The 17686-nt window shown below is 34.5% G+C and overlaps 1 protein-coding gene across 1 annotated transcript; it reads right to left on the bottom strand.

Moving 5' to 3' along the window:
* Window positions 1–826: 826 nt before the first annotated feature.
* LOC115983326 lies at window positions 827–12202 on the bottom strand. Its single transcript, XM_031105972.1, has 4 exons — window positions 11953–12202; window positions 11720–11813; window positions 11415–11519; window positions 827–1344 (listed from the first exon to the last, which is right to left on the bottom strand). The coding sequence occupies exons 1-4, from the start codon at window positions 12126–12128 to the stop codon at window positions 1075–1077; spliced, it is 645 nt and encodes a 214-aa protein (XP_030961832.1). The 5' UTR covers window positions 12129–12202; the 3' UTR covers window positions 827–1074.
* Between the last annotated feature and the right edge of the window lie 5484 nt (window positions 12203–17686).

Genomic DNA, 17686 nt, shown 5'->3' with positions numbered 1-17686 from the left:
GTGTAATAAAGAGTATAGTTTAGGGCTTAAGGTGGTAAAATGTAATTTCATTTTTATTTTTAATGGATTGGGATGAGGAGCAATTGGGTCATTTCACAAGATGTCATACTTTTCCATCCAAGTTAACAGCAAACTTAATGTCGGAGTGCAAAGTGTAATAAAAGTCATAGTTTAAGGTACAGAATGTGCATTCAAAAAATTTAGGGTGCAATTATAAAAAAAAAAAAAAAAATTAGGATGCAAAGTGTAATTTGAGGTATATTTTAGAATAGTTAAGTGTAATTTCCCCCTCTAAAATCCTTTTTCAAAGTTTGCCAAAGGAAAACTTGAAATTTCTGCTAAAGCTCTTTTGCATCAATTAAAAGTTTAAAGCCTTTTCTTCAATGCAGAGCTAGAGAAGCTTTATAGTGCTAAACCACCCAAAATCATGGTGCAGTGATTACTGATTTAGAGTTCTGGTATGAGATAAATCATGAGTTTAAACTTTCAGAAGCAATATTTGATGATAATTTGGATCAAGGACTATTGCCTCCCACCGCTTGAAACCACTTGACCTAAAGACTAGTAAGTCAAGCTATAGTTCCACCCACCTGGGGGAACACTTGTGACCCCTTACCGTCTAGGCCCCTTACGTATTGTTATCTCAATTGCAGATAGTTATTATGGTTACACCTAAGTAGGATAACCATGACTAATCAACCTCATTTGACCTTATTAAGGAAAAAAACAAAGAAGCAAAAGGAACCTAGCTAAAAATAATAATGTTTCTATGAACCATAAAGGATAAGGCCCATCGGTGGACTGGGACCAACATGCACAATAAATCTAGAGCCTTGGAAGTCCCTGTATTAATTGCCACCAGAGATCATTCCCATCACGCCACCCAAAAACAGAAGAGGTAATGGCAAATGAGTTGATCTACCTACATTTCAGTGACCAAGCAAAGATAATGATTTAAAGTTGGCACAAAGATTTACATTAGCTATTCAGTCTTTTTGTTTTTCCTCCATCCTTTAAGCTTACAGACATAGATCTGCTTCTTAACAAGCAAATTGCTAAACAAAGATGTTAGAGTCACTCAGCTTCGAGGGCTGCAATTTCATATCTGACTTCTTCTAAATGTTCATTTATAGCTGTCACTGTATTCTGCACACCCCTAATGGCCTCCTTGAGAGCATTCTCGTACTCAGCATTTGCCTCTGCCTCTTCAGTTCCGGCATCTTCAGTTATCTCATGGACGTGGACACACTCATGCTCCATTGCCGTCTTATACCTGCAGTTCTCATGGCTCACTAGACGTTCTGAGGGACGACCAGCTTTCTTTAACACCTGAATTGTAGCTGTCTACAAAAAGAGTTCTGTAGTTATCAGCAAACACAGAAGCAAGCAATATTAAATGTTGAGTTACAACGAACAAAATAAGGGATGACTACAGTCAGACCTCAATATATCAAAGCTACATTCGGAACAAAAGATACATACATAAATGCTATTATATTTATATTAATTATCTATGATAAAAGTAGTGGAATATAGAGAAACATCTATAAAACAATCATACTTGAATGCAACAATTTGATTAATATGCTTTGTGAATATCATCATTTCAATAATATACATGTGATATAGGTAGTGAACGCATTTCTCTTTCTTTCTGCAAGTTAAAAAGAGAAAATGCAGAAGCACAAGCTACCTGATAGATACAGAGGCTCTCCTTCCATACATCCAGTATGTTTGAGATCATTCCTCTATTTTCTTAATTAAACTGTACTCTTTTTATTTTTTCTTTGGGTGTGTATAAAATCATACTTATCAAAATTCAAAAGAACTATAATTAGAAATTAAAGGGAAAAAAATGGCAATATAAATGTTAAGAAAGAATTGCGAGGAAGCTATTTTTAGGGGAATTTGGGAGACTAAAAAATAAAATCACCAAAAGCTAAACCATTGAATCAAATAAAATAGAATAATTCCAAAGCTACATTACTTGTGACACAACCTTTAAACACATATAAGCCTTGCCTCTACCAGAGGATGCATAGGGGGGCCCTGTAATAAAATTGCAACTGCAAAAATTGAGAATTGCAGTAAAACTACCCCCCTCAAAAAAGAAAAATGACAAAAAACCAAGAAGCACTGACACAGAACTGGGACAGAGCAATTCTTCAAAACTAGGACATGAAATTGATGAGGGTGATCTAGAGAGAGAGAGAGCAGATCATGGATTGAGGGTGAAAAGGAAAAGCCAATCTGATCCATGAGCTTGATCAAAGGTTGAGATTGCACTAGGTGATCAAAATCAATTTTTTCTTTCAATTTTATGGTCTCTGTGTTGCGACTGTGTCCTGCCATGTCCAAAATAGTACACACACAAGCCACAGACATGTATGCGGCCTATCTGTGTCCATGCTTCTTAGAAAGATAGAGAGATCTGTAATAAGCAATGGAAAGCCCATCATCCATGACTGCATCAATTATAATTTGTGGAGAGATACAAAATGGCATCTTTGCCTCTAATTGATTTTTTCCTTTTTGTGGTAGTTAAATTTTTTAGAGCAGATATATACATGCCAACAACACATATGAAGCTTATACGTGTTTGTGCTTCTTAGAAAGATGGAGAGATGTGTAGTAATCAATGGCAATCCCATCATCCATGATTGCATCACATATAAACTGTGGTGACAGAAAAAAATGGCATCTTTGCCTCTTTTTCTTCTTTTTTTGATAAGCTAAAATTATAGGCAAACCCTAGTAAATGGAAAGTATAGAAGATAATTGCAAAAAATTGGGACCAAAAATTTAAGAGATCCAAAAACTACAGAGAAAATAGATTATTAAAAGCCTTCAACTAATTAAACAGGGATATTAAAAACAACATCAACTTCATAACTGAAAGCTCAACATCTCCAAAAACTTAAAAGTTGAGATTTTTTTTTTTTTTTTTTTCGATAAATAATGATATTTCATAAATCAAAAGCTCACTGGGAGTGTACATGGAAAGGATTACATCAAGAACGGAAATTACAAGCATAACAAAAAAAAATAAAGCAAGAAAAAGAATTGAAAACAGAACACCAATCAAATAAAGAGTGGAGGAGGAGAGATTTAATCTCATGAATCGACCCTTCCGTCCCCTTAAAGCATCTACTGTTCCTTTCCCGCCAAAGACACCATAACACACAATGTGGAACAGCCCGCCATAGGTCTATATTGCGCTGTCTACCAAATGGACCCTGCCAAGAAGCAAATAGATTTGCAACACTTAGAGGCATCACCCAAACCACACCAAAAAGGCTCCAAACCATAGTCCATAGCTCGAAAGCAATGGGACAATGAAGAAGAAGATGGTTTACCGACTCCCCATTCCTTTTACACATATAACACCAATCCATGACAGTTACACCCTTATTCCACAATCTATCAAGGGTAAAAATCTTGTCTAAGGCGGCAGTCCAAGAAAAGAAAGCAACTCTAAGAGGGATGTTTGAGCGCCACACAGGTTTCCACGGGAAAAAGTTGTCAGGGGGTTGAGAAGAGGGATAAATAGAACTCACTAACCTTAAAGCCCTTATTCTTTGTCGACTTCCAGCAAAGTTTGTCTTGCCCATCACCAGTAAAGGTCATAGAGTGTATAAGATTCCAAAAAATATCAAAGTGTTCCATCTCCCAATCTTGGGGCTCTCTATAGAATCGAAGATCCCAAAGTAGTCGCTGATTAGGAAAAGAGATAACATCTGCAAGATAGGAATCCTTGTTACAGCTAAAGCTATAAAGTTTTGGAAATGCCTCCCGAAGAGTACAACCCCCATACCACAAGTGATGCCAAAGTTTAATTCTACTACCATTGCCAACTTTGAAGATGATGGATTTAGAGAAAGCTAGCTAGCCTTGTCTTATAGCTCTCCACAGACTAACACCATAAGTAGTTGTTACTTCTTTTGTACACCACCCACCCCAAATATTCCCATACTTGATCTCAATAACCCACCGCCAAAGGTGGCTTGTCTCTATGTCGTACCTCCACAACCATTTACCAAGCAGAACTTGGTTAAATTTTTTCAAATTTCACAAACCCAATCCACTAGACTTCAAGGGACTACACACCTGGGCCCAATTAACCAGATTGAAATTGTGGGGCTCATCAATACCACCCCATAAAAAATCCCACTGGAATTTCTCAATGCAATTTGCAACATCCACCGGAATAGGAAAGAGAGATATGTAATAAGTAGGCAAAGTTGAGAGAGTGCTTTTAGGTAGAGTAACCTTACCACCTTTTGATAGATACAAACGCTTCCAGCTTGCTAATCTTCTCTCCATTTTTTCAAGAGTAGGGTTCCAAATTGCCCTATCCTTAAATCTAGCTCCCAACAGAAGTCCTAAATAAGTCATTGGCAGTGAGGACTGCCTACACCCTAAAATGGCCACCAGCTCTCCCATATTTAACACATCACCAACCGGAACCAATTCGGATTTAGCCAGATTAATATGCAACCCTGACACAGCCTCAAATGACGCTAAAATGTCTCTCAATTTGCCAATCTGAGTAGGTAAAGCATCACAGAAAATTAGGGTATTGTCTGCAAAAAGGAGATAAGTCACCATTAAGGGGGTATGAGATCTGGGACCCACTGTGAATCCAGAGATATGACCAGCCAGAACAGCCCCATCTAATAGCCGACTTAAAGCTTCCATCACAATAACAAATAAAAGCGGAGATAGTGGATCACCTTGATGTAGTCCCCTAGAACTCCCAAAGAAATCTTTAGAGCTACCATTGATCAGAATGGAAAATTTCACCATGGAAATGCAAAACAAAATCCACTTCCTCCCTTGCTCAGAGAACCCACATCACTGTACCATATACATGAGAAAGTCCCAATTTACATGATCAAATGCTTTCTCCACATCCAGTTGAGAATTTTACCACATAAATACTTGCAAAACGGAACAAGTAGGCCTTAAACCTTAACTTAGACAAATGAAAACCTATAAGGGTCTAGTTTTGCCAAACTAAAATTATGGGTGATCAATCCCCAAATGAACACTCACTATCCCATTAAGTATGTTCATCTATCAGTAGCAAACCATGGTTACCATCAAAGTGCAGAGAAAAACTTCACTTTCATTGCTCAGTAAGGGTCCAGCATTTTACTAGTGACAATACCAGTTCACTCTTGTACAAGTTTGGTCCTCCCAGACTAACACAGGACAAAAGCAAAACAAAAACACATCAATCGGTTTCATGTTTTGTTAAGCATGAGATGGGAGATGGGTCCAGAGTGAAATTTTGGTATGACAAGTGGTGTGGCGATAGTTCCTTAAAGGCGACATTTCCATAGTTATTTGGGATCAGTTGCAATAGAGAGGCTTCTATGGCGTATCTTATTGTGTGTGTGTGTGTGTGTGTTGTGGGGGGGGGGGGGGGGGGGGGGGGGGGGGGGGGGTGGTGGTGTTAATGCTTAATCCAAAATGAGGAGTTTGAAGATAGAGACTATATAGAGAGAGTATTTGTAAACATGATCGAGTTTAGGGGATAGGACAATTAAAAGTGCTCTCAAAGTTCAAAGCCTCAAGGTCTGAGCGCTTAGCTCATTTAATGAAGCACACCTCAGGCGCCCTTTTCTAGTTCTTTCTGAAGAAGGAAAAAGCTCATTTAATGAACACGCCTTAGACATGGCTTTCTAGCACTTTTTGAAGAAGTAAAAGACACGCTTAGGATTGCTTTTTATTTTTTGCTAAAAAAAAAATGAATCACTAAAATCAACTCCTTGATCTTGATGGAAATGACATGGAAATTGGATACATAAACATTGTTCTCAAGGTGCTCCATTACGCAAACATTTTTTTCTTTACATATCGATAGACATGAACAATGATAATTTACTATTCTTGTGGTTTTTGGTCTTTGCCTTTTGGATTTATTTTCATTGAACCATTAACCATATACTCATGTATTTTTATAAAGCACAAGAGAATTATCCAAAATATTATGTTTAAACTTTCTATTATTGGATTATTATTTTATTGTTTTCAATTTTACTATATGAAAATTTTTAAAAAAAGTGAAATAACTTACGTAAAATTTAAACTTACAAAGTGTGCAACTGCACCATCCAATTTAGCTAATTAGCAAAATATATTACCATTTTGAGGTTATTAACTTTTTTTTTTTTCCTTATTATATGCTATGTATCTTTTTATTAGAGATTATTATATATTATATTTGAAAATCTGTGCTTTACTTCAATCATGCGCATAGTTGCACTTTGCACCCTGGCTCCAAGAGGCTTGTGCACTTAAGTGCGCTTGAGACTTTCACCAACACTAGTTGGCACATTCAAAGTGTTTATTTACTCTTGTTGGTAAGTAGTAAGTTTTATTACACCCCCCGTAAGTTCTGCAATGGTACCCTACAATGGGATCAGAATTTTGTTAGAGCTATGTAGAACTGGGAGTTGAGGCCTTTGGGGGGTTTTTACAAATTTAATCTATTCTATGCATGTGAGAGGGGTTAGAGAGGTTGGAAGCTAGCTAGAAGATGGGGTTTGAGGTAGACAGATACTCTCGTTCGTTGATTTGTACTTCTGATACATCTTTTCCCTGGACAAGCATTTGGAGGTCGAAGGTACCTCCCAAAGTGGCTTTCTTTACATGAACTGCAACTTTAGGTAATTTATATCTGTAGAAGAGAAGCTTACATGTGATAGACTGGTGTTGTATAAATGCAATGGGGAGAGTGTGGACCTTTACTCCACTCTCCTATCGCTAGAAAGTTGTGGTCTATGGTGTTTGGGTTGATTGGAGTTTCTTGGGTTATGCCAAAGCATGTTGTGGAGTTGCTAGCTTCTTGGCAAGGTTGGTTTGGGCATCATTGGAATATAGCTATTTGGAAAGCCATTCCGCATTGGTTGATTTGGTGCATTTGGCAGGAACATAATGTTTGAAGTTTTGAGTATTGGTGAAATTAACTATCCCCGTTTTCTCAAAAAAAAAAAACTATCCCCGAATTTAAGCCTTTTTTTTCTTCCAAAATTTGTATGATTGGATGTTAGCATTGGGCTCTTTTTCGTTACGTTCATTTCTGGATATGCTTGATCTTATCCTTTTCCTTTAAAATTATTTTGAATTCCACTTTTGTTTTAGTTTCTATTGCTTCAGTAATATATTTTTTAGTTTAGTTGTTTTCTAGTCCAAGGATCTCCTAGGTTAGGAACATTTTTAGGCAATATTAATCATATAAAATAATGATAAATTATCATTAACCAAGTGATTCATGTCAGGGCATAAATGATAAATGATGTCAATGTTGGCCCATTCCACTCCATTTGTTTATCCTACAGCTTCTCCAAACACTTTGGGTGTTGACCATTCTTTTCCTTTTTCTATAAGCTTCCAAAAATATTTTAAGAGAAAAAATTAAATTTTGAAAGAGAATGCTTAAGACATTTACAGGGTTAAAGCAGGGAATGTATTCTTCAGATAATTGCAAAAATTGTTCTGTATTCAAATTGTGAAGAGGGTAAAGGGTGTAAAATTTTAAGGATTTAGGGATCAAAATTTTTCACAATGGTCTGGCCTATAGTCACACATGGACTACCTTCTAAACCCAGCCATTCTTTCCAGTTTCTTCATAAAATCTAAGCCATTACTGGAGAGAGTAAAAGAAAAGGTAATCAGAATATTCAAGGTCTTAATATGGTAGTCCAAAGGGAGTAACTGAACCATTCCTTGCTTAATTTGATCTCTGAATCTGCATTCTAATAATAAACAGAGATTTCATTATAATTAGCCTCCGTTTTATCTTTTAAGGAAAGCATACACAAAATAAGAACAGAGTCCTATTTTCAGGGATCTTCAACTTCTCTCCATGTGGCATTTTCTTTGCTTCACAAAATCACATAGTAATCCTACACCAAAACATTATTTTTTTTCTTAATGGAAAACTAATATCCTTCCATTAACAATGCCAAAGCCGGATCACATTTGTACCTGATGATGAGTAGAGAAGATGATATTGTACTTATAAAGAACCATTTGGCATCAAAGATCATTTGAAAATCTGTCTTCAACCTATGCTTTGAACTCTATCTTTTCCAACATAATTAAAGGCGAAATGTGACTATAAGTCCTCAAGCCCTTGTATCACTCAAGGCTGAGGCGCCAAAAGGCACTCACCTGATTGAAGTGAGGCGCCGATTGTGTGTGTGTGTGTGTGTGTTTAATGAGGGAGTATTTGATGTTTTGAACCCTGAACATCTCCATTGGAAATCCCATGAAGTTACAAGGCTCTTGGCTCTAAATATTTTTTTTTGATAAGTAATAAGTTTATTGATATCAAAAAGGGGAGCACCCTAGTACACAGGGAGTGTACAAGGGGTCAAACAATCAAGAACAAAAATTACAAGAATCTAGGAAATCAAGAAAAGATAAAAATGATTGGTTCCGCAATACAGCCAACCAATCCATTAAAGTTCTAAAGAAAAATAACTTCAAGTCTGATATTGATCTCTCCTTATCTTCAAAGCACCTACTATTTCTCTCTCCAAAGACACCACAATAAGCAATGGGAAACAATCAACCATATATACCCATTTCGATGACAACCAAATCTACCTTGCCAACATGCTAAAAGCCCTACTACAGATTGCGACATAACCCAACTCACTCCAAACAATCCGAACACCATAGCCCACATATCCATTGCAATTGGACAATGAAGAAAAAGATGATCAACCGATTCACCATTACACTTGCACATGTAGCACCAATCCAATATCCCAACCTTCATTTTTCGTAAATTGTCAATCATTAAGCACTTCCCCAAAGTAGCAGTCCAAACAAAGAAAGCTACTCGAGAAGGAATCTTCTGTGTCCAAATACTTTTCCAAGGAAAGCAATAGTCATTAGAGCCCACTAAGAGACTATAATAGTCTTTAACTAGGAAGCCCTTCTCTCTATCAAGTTTCTAGCACATCTTATCCTCACCAAACCCTTTCACTGAAGCACCATAAATGGTATCCATGAAACCAGCTAGTGCCTCTAATTCGCGAGCATGCACACCCCTAAAGAAACTTACATCCCAAAAAAGGACTCCATTATCAAGCTTCATAAGCTCAGCCACAGTAACCTCCTTATCTCAACAAACTCTACACAATTCAGGATAGCTGACTGCAAGAGAAGTCTCTCCACACCAATGGTCTTGCCAAAATTTCACCCTAGACCCATCCCCAATATCATATAGAATGTGGCGAGAAAAAGAAGGCCATCCCCGACTAATATATTTCCACAAGCCAACACCATATGGACCATTAACAAGCCTAGTACACCAACCACCCCATTCATTGCCATATTTCACCTCTATCACTTGCCTCCAAACAGCAACCCTCTCCATCCCAAATCCCCATAGCCACTTCCCAAGCAAAACTTCATTAAAAAGTCTTACCTTCCTTATCCCCAAGCCACCCGAAGCAATGGGATTGCAAACAGTAGCCCATTTAACCAAATGGAATTTTGGTTCATCTCTAATGCCACCCCATAAAAAATTTCTCTGAAGTTTCTCAATTCGGTTAGCCACAGCTGCAGGAATAGGAAATAGAGATAGAAAATAAGTGGGTAAATTAGATAGAGTACTTTTAATTAAAGTGACTCTACCTCCCTTGGATAAGTACAAACATTTCCATCCTACTAATCTCCGTTCCCTCTTCTCCAAAATTGGGTTCCATATTGCCTTATCTTTGAATTTAGCTCCCAAAGGAAGACCCAAATACTTCATTGGAAGAGTACCTTGTTTACAGCCAAGGACAATCAGCAATAAGTCCAAATTATCCACCATACCAACAGGAACCAACTCTGACTTACCCAAATTTATCTTTAGACCAGAGACCGCCTCAAACCAAATGAGGATCATACGGAGAAGCAAAACCTGATCCAGATCAGCACCACAAAAAATCAAAGTGTCATCCGCAAAGAGAAGATGAGACACCACCAATGATCTTCCCTCTTCACGACCCACACCAAAGCCTGACATGTGACCATCATGGACAACTTTATCCAACATTCTCCCAAGGGCTTCCCTAAACAGTACAAACAGCAAAGGTGACAATGGGTCACCTTGTCTCAACCCCCTGGAACTCTCAAAAAACCCACAAGGAGAGCCATTTATCAGAATAGAGAAACGAACTGTAGATATACAAAAGAATATCCACTACCGCCATTTAGTAGAGAACCCACCCTTTTCTATTAACCGCATAAGAAATCCCTACTATACATGATCAAAGGCCTTCTCAACGTCTAATTTACAAAGTAGTCCTGGCAACCCAGTTTTCAATTTACTATCAAGGCATTCATTAGCAATAAGTATAGGGCCAAGAATCTGCCGGTTCCTCACAAAAGCATTATGTGAAGCTGAAATTATATCTTCCATGACTGTGCAAAGTCTGTTGCCTAAGACCTTAGCAAAAAAAAAGAACTAATGATATATGCATATATGCTAATTAGGTATGGTTTGAATTTTTCACATTGATAGGAGGCTCTATTAATTAATCTAAGAATCAACTATACAATAAGCTTATATTATAAAAAATCGAGGAGAAAAATAGAGAACAACTACCAAAGCTAAAGATTATGTGACTGAAATTTACAATAACAAAAACATAAAATCTGCAGCAAAATTGATGAGGAGAGGGTCAGAAAGAGACTTACAAAGTTGAATTAGGGCCCTTTTGGATTGAGGGGGGAGAGAGAGAGAGAGAGTGGAGGGCAGTAGAGTAGAGTCAGTTGAAAATAGGCTAATTTTTGGCCAATTCTACTCTACTCTACTCCTCCTCCCTCTTTCTCAATCCAAACAGACCATTAAAGTATGAAACCACCCTAATACCTTTTTACCAAATCACAGAAATGCCCTTTCGGGGGGAGGCACTTGCCATCACACCAAAGATAACATTCATAGAGGTTAAACCACAATAGAAATCTTTTCCTTAAAAGATGAGTGCATCCCTAACTACTACAGACTGTAACAAAGGTCCATCAAGCAAAAGCAGATGTACACATTTAACAAAGTAAACATTAAGGAAATATTGAAGGCACCACCCCACATCCAAAAAGGTAATTCATATAAAATGTTGAACTTAAAATTTAAAAACTCAGCAGAAGCTTATAGATAGGCATTTGAATTTGGATAAAAGTGTATAACTCCCATCCAGCTGCATTTTGTTTAATTTCTACAAATCGAATACTAAAACAAAAGGAAGAATCGTGTTATAGGTTTGCACTTCACACGGACAAAAAGTGTGCAGCAGAAAAGAGTAAAATCGCACAAATCAATTTAAACCAATTTCCCAGAAAAAATTATTAAGTTAATTATTGAAAAGGGCATTGCTAATTAATAAATATGAACTACAAATCCATACCAGTTGCAACTTCTGCTTTTCCTGCGTTTGAACGGCTTTTAGCAACTGAGCTAGATCAATTCGGCTGTAATCAGGATTCATAAATAGCGACTCCATTTCAAGGACCTGCACTAGTTTAACTTAGAAATGCAACAATTTTTATATTTCATTTTTTTAATAAGATTATACACCAAAGAGCTTGTAGCTCAACTGGTACTTTCTGATGTTTCCAACAGAGACGTACAAAGTTCAAATAGCCCGTCCCCTATTGTAACTATCGAATTATCAAAATAATATTACTAAGAATCATGATATGGGGGGCGTACTTGTTTGGAGCAATCGTTGAACTCTTGTGTGATCTCGCTACAAAGTTGTTGATAAGCTAATTCTCCTCCAGATACCATATACTCAGCAAACCCACTAACAAGAACACAAAACAAAACAAGTTTCTTCATTCCATAATATGATTCAGAGATAAAATCCAAATGGGTCTCTATGTATGTATGAAACAAAGACTAATAATTGAAAATAAACGAAGTGGGTGATGAGAAGAAAGTACCTTTTGAGTTTGGAATAGGCTTGGGCTCTGCGTTCTTGAATGGCAAGAAAACTGCGAAGCAGATGGACGGTTTTGGAGGAAGAGGTGGTGGAGGAGGAGGAGGAGCAGGCGGCTTCGTCAATGTCAGACTCCATTTTTTCTGTTATCGAAACCTTCTTCTCAAAATCTTCCATCATTCTCTTCTCTCCCAAAAACCCAATTTTTTCAGAATCCACAACCCTTTCAGTTTTTTTTTTTTTTTTCCAAGTCTTTAGAGTTTAACACTTTTAGCTGTGACCTACCATAAATGACCAACGAGCACAAGTTAAAAACAATGGGATTATTCTTAAAAGGAAGAAAAAAAAAAACATAATTTTTTTAGGGCAAAAATTTAGTTTTTTTTTTTTTGAAAATTTTATCTTTTATATTTAGAGTCCGTTTGGTTAGAAAAATGGAAAAGTAAGATGATAGAAAATGCAAAAAGGATAAAAGAATGGGAGAATATAAAAGATTTTAGTTTCCTTTATTTGTGTTCAGTTGAAATAGTGAAAAAATGGATGAATGTAAAACTTTTTTATTTTATTAAAAATAAAATTTATATAAATTAATTATTATGTTCTTATTAAATAAAATAAAAGATAACACATTATACTTTTTAAAAAAATTTATATATAGATAAACACTAATAAAAATATATATAAAAAAAGGCATAACAATATGTTTTCAAAAAAAAAAAAAAACCAATCAAAATTAATGAGAAAATAAACATATGAGAAAAAAGAGAAAAGAAAAAGAAAAAGAAAGCTGCACATCCAAAAAAAGTCAAAGAAATTAAAAGGAAGAAAAGAAAAGAAGCTAAGTTCAGATAAAAGAAAAGAAGAAAAAAATAATAAAAAATGAAATCCATCACATCAGCAATAGAGAAAAAAAAATCTAGTAAAACAAAAAGTTAACACGTCAGTAACAAGGGAAGAAAAAATGAAAGGAAAAAATAAAAAGCTAACACATTGGATATTTGAAAGTGAATTTCAAGGGTATTTTTGGAAATTCACTTAGTTTTTTCTCTATTTTGGAGAGAAAACTTTTTAGTTGGCAGGAAAGAAAATTCTTGACCCTACTATTTATTTTCCTTCTTTCCCACCCAGTCAAACACACTCTAAAAAAGTTTTTCTTCTTATTTTCTCTTCAAAGTTTTTCATTCTTCCTATTTCATCTCCAAACAAACACACCCTTAGGTTGGTTTCAAATTAAGTTAATTAATACCTAAATTTTATAATTTCAGTAATTTTAAAATTAACACCTAAAGTTTAAGATTAATACAAATTAAATTTTATAGTTTTATTATTTTCAAATTAAGCCCAAACTTATAAAATGTATGTCAAGCCCGGAAAGTTTCAAAGTTTAAATTAATACAATTTTCAAAGTTCATGATTCAATTTAATATAAAACTAACAAAACTATATATAAGTTGTATTGTAAGAGTTATAATATCATTATTTAATTTGAAACTTTTGAAATTATAGAATTTAATTTGAAACATCCCTAAAATATAGGGGTTTTAATGTAATTAGAACAAAATTTTTTCTTTAAACTTTTGATAAATTTTGAGACATTAACACCCTTCTTTTTATGGGCATTAACACTTTTTTTTTTTTTGGGAGAGAGAGAGGACACCCAATTTGTTTTAGTGGAAAAAGTTTTATGCATTTTCTAGTATTTGATACAACAGAAAATGCAAGTCAACATAAAATGTCACCTTTTTCAAATAAGAGAGCGTTTTACAAAATATCACATGCTCAACAAATCACCACGCACACACAACTCTCAATAGTAACCTCTCTCTTTGCCTCTTCTCTCTTCCTTATAGACCAACCATTGTTCATGGTTGCATTAATTAATCATTATCTTTTTCCCAAATGACTTTTTTTTCTTCTCAAATTTCCACTTAATTTTTAGTGTAGACTCTAAATTTGAGATATATTTCCCATTTAAGGCTCTCAAAAATTATTCTAATTGGGATTGCAAGATTGACATTGATGCCATTCTAAACTCCAACTATATGAAAACTTAAAATATAACCCAAGATATCTCTAACAATTGTTGGAAGCAATTGGAAAAGTTTAAAGAAAATGTATCTTATGAAATTATCTCATGAGACCTAATTGTGGTCTCATGATTATCTCAAAAGACAAACTATGGAGCTTGAGGCCAAGGCTGTGTTTGTCTCATGTAAATGATTTTCCGGAAAATACTTATTTTCCGGAAAGGAAAATAACTTTAAGTGTTTGGTTGCATTTTAGAAAATATTGTGAAAAATATTTTCTAGTGTTTGGTTATATGGGTGAAAATGCTATTTTCCTACACAGCAATTCATCCCACGGCAGGAAACACCGGCAATCAAAAACCACAACCACCAAAACACCACCACCACACCACCACAACAACAACAAAAATCAAAATCACACAGAAAACACATTTTCGCACCTGCCAAACAAATATTTCATCCCTCAATTCAAAAACACAAATAAAACCCAGGAAAATTATAAATCATAATCCGGTCACAGAGAGAAGAAGGAAGAGAGGGAGGACGATCGGTTTTGGGGTCGAGGACGATTGGTTTTGGGGTGCGACGATCGCGATCGGGGATGACGAATCTGGGTTCGCGATTGGGGACGACGAATCGATGCTGCGACTGCAATCACGATCGGCGCAAAGGCGAAGTCGAAGGGCGAAGTCAACGGGCGAAGTCGAACGGCGAAGTCGAACGGCGAAGTCGAATGGCGAAGTCGATGGGCGAAGTCAAAGGCAAGATGGCGATCGGCGCGGCGCTGCGGCGATCAGACCCGGTGCTGCGACGATCGAGTCGTTCTTTCTCTCTCTTTCTCTCTGTCTTTCTCCCTTGCGCGTCTTCTTTCTCTCTGTCTTTCTCCCTCGTTCTCTCTCGCTCGTCGTTCTTTCTCGCTCATCGTTCTTTCTCTCGCTCGTTCTCTCTCGCTCTCGTGTTGTGTTTTCTGTTTTTTCTCTCCCTCTCTCTGCGTTTTGCAAGACACGGAAATGAATTGAAGTGAAAATGAAGGCAGAAATTCATTTCCGTGGTCAAGGCTTCAAATTTCGGTCAACAGGAAATCAATTTTCGGAAAATAATGTTTTCCGTGACAGCCAAACGCAAAATTTTCCGGAAATTGATTTCCGAAATTGGTTTGAAGTCGAATCAAACGCACCCCAAGTATTATTTCCACGCACTTGAACTTTATATAGTGCTTGGATGCTTGGAGTACTTGGGGGGGGGGGGGGCACTTGAAGTATTAATATCATGAAAATAACTTCTCTTGGATTTCCTTTCAACACTAGTATTATACCCGTGCGATGCACGGCTTAGTAAAAAATATTTTGATAATATAATTAAATTTAATAACAAATAAAATGAAAAAATAATTAATTCAAAATTTAAGATTAAAAAATAAATTGTACTTGTACACTTAAAAGAAATTTATCTTTTATTTCTTATTTTGATATTTAAATCATTTGTTTTAGTTTTGATTTCATTCAAATGGTTATAAGCTATATCAACCCTAAACCAGCATATGTATCCATATGTAACATTCTAAATTAATAATAAATAAAAATATAATACTCTAAATTAATGTAACATTCTAACTTACTAATAAATAAATATAACACCCTAACTTAAAGTAATGTTTGTAATTGTATTGTGTTTTAGCCTTTAAGAACACATATATTATATTTTTTATCATAAGAAAAACATAGATATTAATATTACACATGAAAAAATAATGAATTCAATAATTGAAATGGTTGAAAACAAAATTAAGCCAAAACCTTAATTCATTAATGAAAAAATATCCAAAATTTTAAACTTAAAAAAAAAAATAGAGTTAAGTAAAGATAGACTTACATAGAAATTTGGACAGATGAATTCTCTCGTATCCAATTTCATGTTTGACAACAACAAATTTTGCTTTTAATTAAAGAATATAGATTACATGGAACAAAACACCAAACAAAAGCCATAACAAATTAAATCCATTATAAAATATTGATGTCAACAACAAATAATCATGTAATAAGAAATTAAAAAATACGAATATATTGCTTGCTATATTGACTTCTAAAAAAAACACTGAAAGGTGTGATCAAACATAGAATTTTAGCCTATCTATAAAACTTGTTGATAAAAATCATATTATATACAATAAAAAGGCAAAAAATACACAAAATCTATTCAATTTAACAAAAGAAAAAAAATTACCTGCAAGGTTGTAGGTAGGATAGAGAGGAAAAATGAAGAATATAGCAAATAATTGTAAAGTATGTAATAGAAATAATGAAACACCAAAAAACTGTGTATATATATAGTGGAAATTTTAGGTTGTGAAGAATATGATATGAACAAAAAAAAGTAGTTTAGGTGAAACTCAAATAATTTTTTTTTTTACTTTATTATTAGGAAAAAAATAACATAAGATGCAAATTTATCGAAAAAAAAAAACGTAAGGAAAAAAAAAAATGCAAGTTGTATCTTTTTTTCCTTTTACCCTTTTTTTTTTTTTTTACTTATCATCAAAAAAAGAGAGAAGTTTGGAACGTTTATCAGCTTTTTCATCTCAAATTGGAGTTTACGGTTGCCGAAGCTCGTGAATGGTGATAACGTTTTTCCAAGTTCCAACTACTACAAACAACAAATGTCAAATGTTTGCGCATGCAGGAAACTTAACGCAGTTGCCATACAATAAACTATCTCCGCGGTTTCAAATACCTTTTTTTTTTTAATCCTTTTACTTTTTTTTGAAGCAACGTAGGAAAAAAAAAATGCAAATTCGATTTTTTTTTTCTTTTCTTTTTTTTATCTCTCTTTTTTATTTAAATTCTATCTTTAGGTAATTCTATCCTTTTGATTTTAAGTTTTGTTGATAACATTTTAGATAAACACAACTGTTATAGTTGTAAATCAAATACTACTTTCTTTCGTTACTTAATTTATCATATTTATCCAAAAAATATGTATATATCTATTCTTAAAATCTAAAAATTTATTAAAATTTCTACAATTTAGTTTTTTTCATTACTTAATTTGTCATATTTATCCAAAAAATATGTATATATCTATTCTTATAATCTAAAAATTTATTAAAATTTCTACAATTTGGTGAAGCCACATGGCACAACCACGGCGTCTAAGCCCAACTTTTATTATATATAATACTAGTCGCTAACCTGTGCGATGCACGGAAAATGTATTGAGTACAATATATAATTTAATCTTTGTTTATTTTACTACAACACCAAAATTGAATTTGTAAAATAAAATCATATAGCTAAAACATTTGTTAACAGCTATACGTTTCAAACATTTATTAAACTATATTATTATTATTATTATTATTATTATTATCAACTTAACAGTATTTTAATATATGATACCAACATGCTTCAAGAAAATGTCCAACACTGAAAACAATTTCGAAAACAAACTCAACTAAACAGTTTGATGAATAAATATATTACAATCTATAATATAAGCCAAGAAATAAACTTTGAAACCAATATGAACAAAATCCACATCAAACAAAACTATTTCGATCATTAAGAATATAACTCACTAAAGTCATGAAAAACACAGGATTCATTACCAAAAAAAAAAAAACATATTTAGTCTTTATAGATTTTGCCTAAGTACCCAGATACGATGACACATACTCACACAAAAATCATTAAAGAAGGAATCAAAGAACAT

The sequence above is a fragment of the Quercus lobata genome, chromosome 4 (genome assembly GCF_001633185.2).
Source record: "Quercus lobata isolate SW786 chromosome 4, ValleyOak3.0 Primary Assembly, whole genome shotgun sequence".
NCBI lineage: Eukaryota > Viridiplantae > Streptophyta > Magnoliopsida > Fagales > Fagaceae > Quercus > Quercus lobata.
The sequence above is the reverse complement of the archived record's forward strand: the minus strand, read 5'-3'. Positions and strand labels throughout refer to the sequence as shown.

What these genes read in the sequence shown, in the direction of transcription:
- LOC115983326 (XM_031105972.1), bottom strand. Translation starts at nt 12,128, where the DNA reads ATGATGGAAGATTTTGAGAAGAAGGTTTCGATAACAGAAAAAATGGAG. An exon ending in TCAACGATTGCTCCAAACAA is followed by an intron (nt 11,520 to 11,719) that starts GTACGCCCCCCA and finishes AAACTAGTGCAG; the next exon opens with GTCCTTGAAATGGAGTCGCT. An exon ending in AAAAGCAGAAGTTGCAACTG is followed by an intron (nt 1,345 to 11,414) that starts GTATGGATTTGT and finishes CTCTTTTTGTAG; the next exon opens with ACAGCTACAATTCAGGTGTT.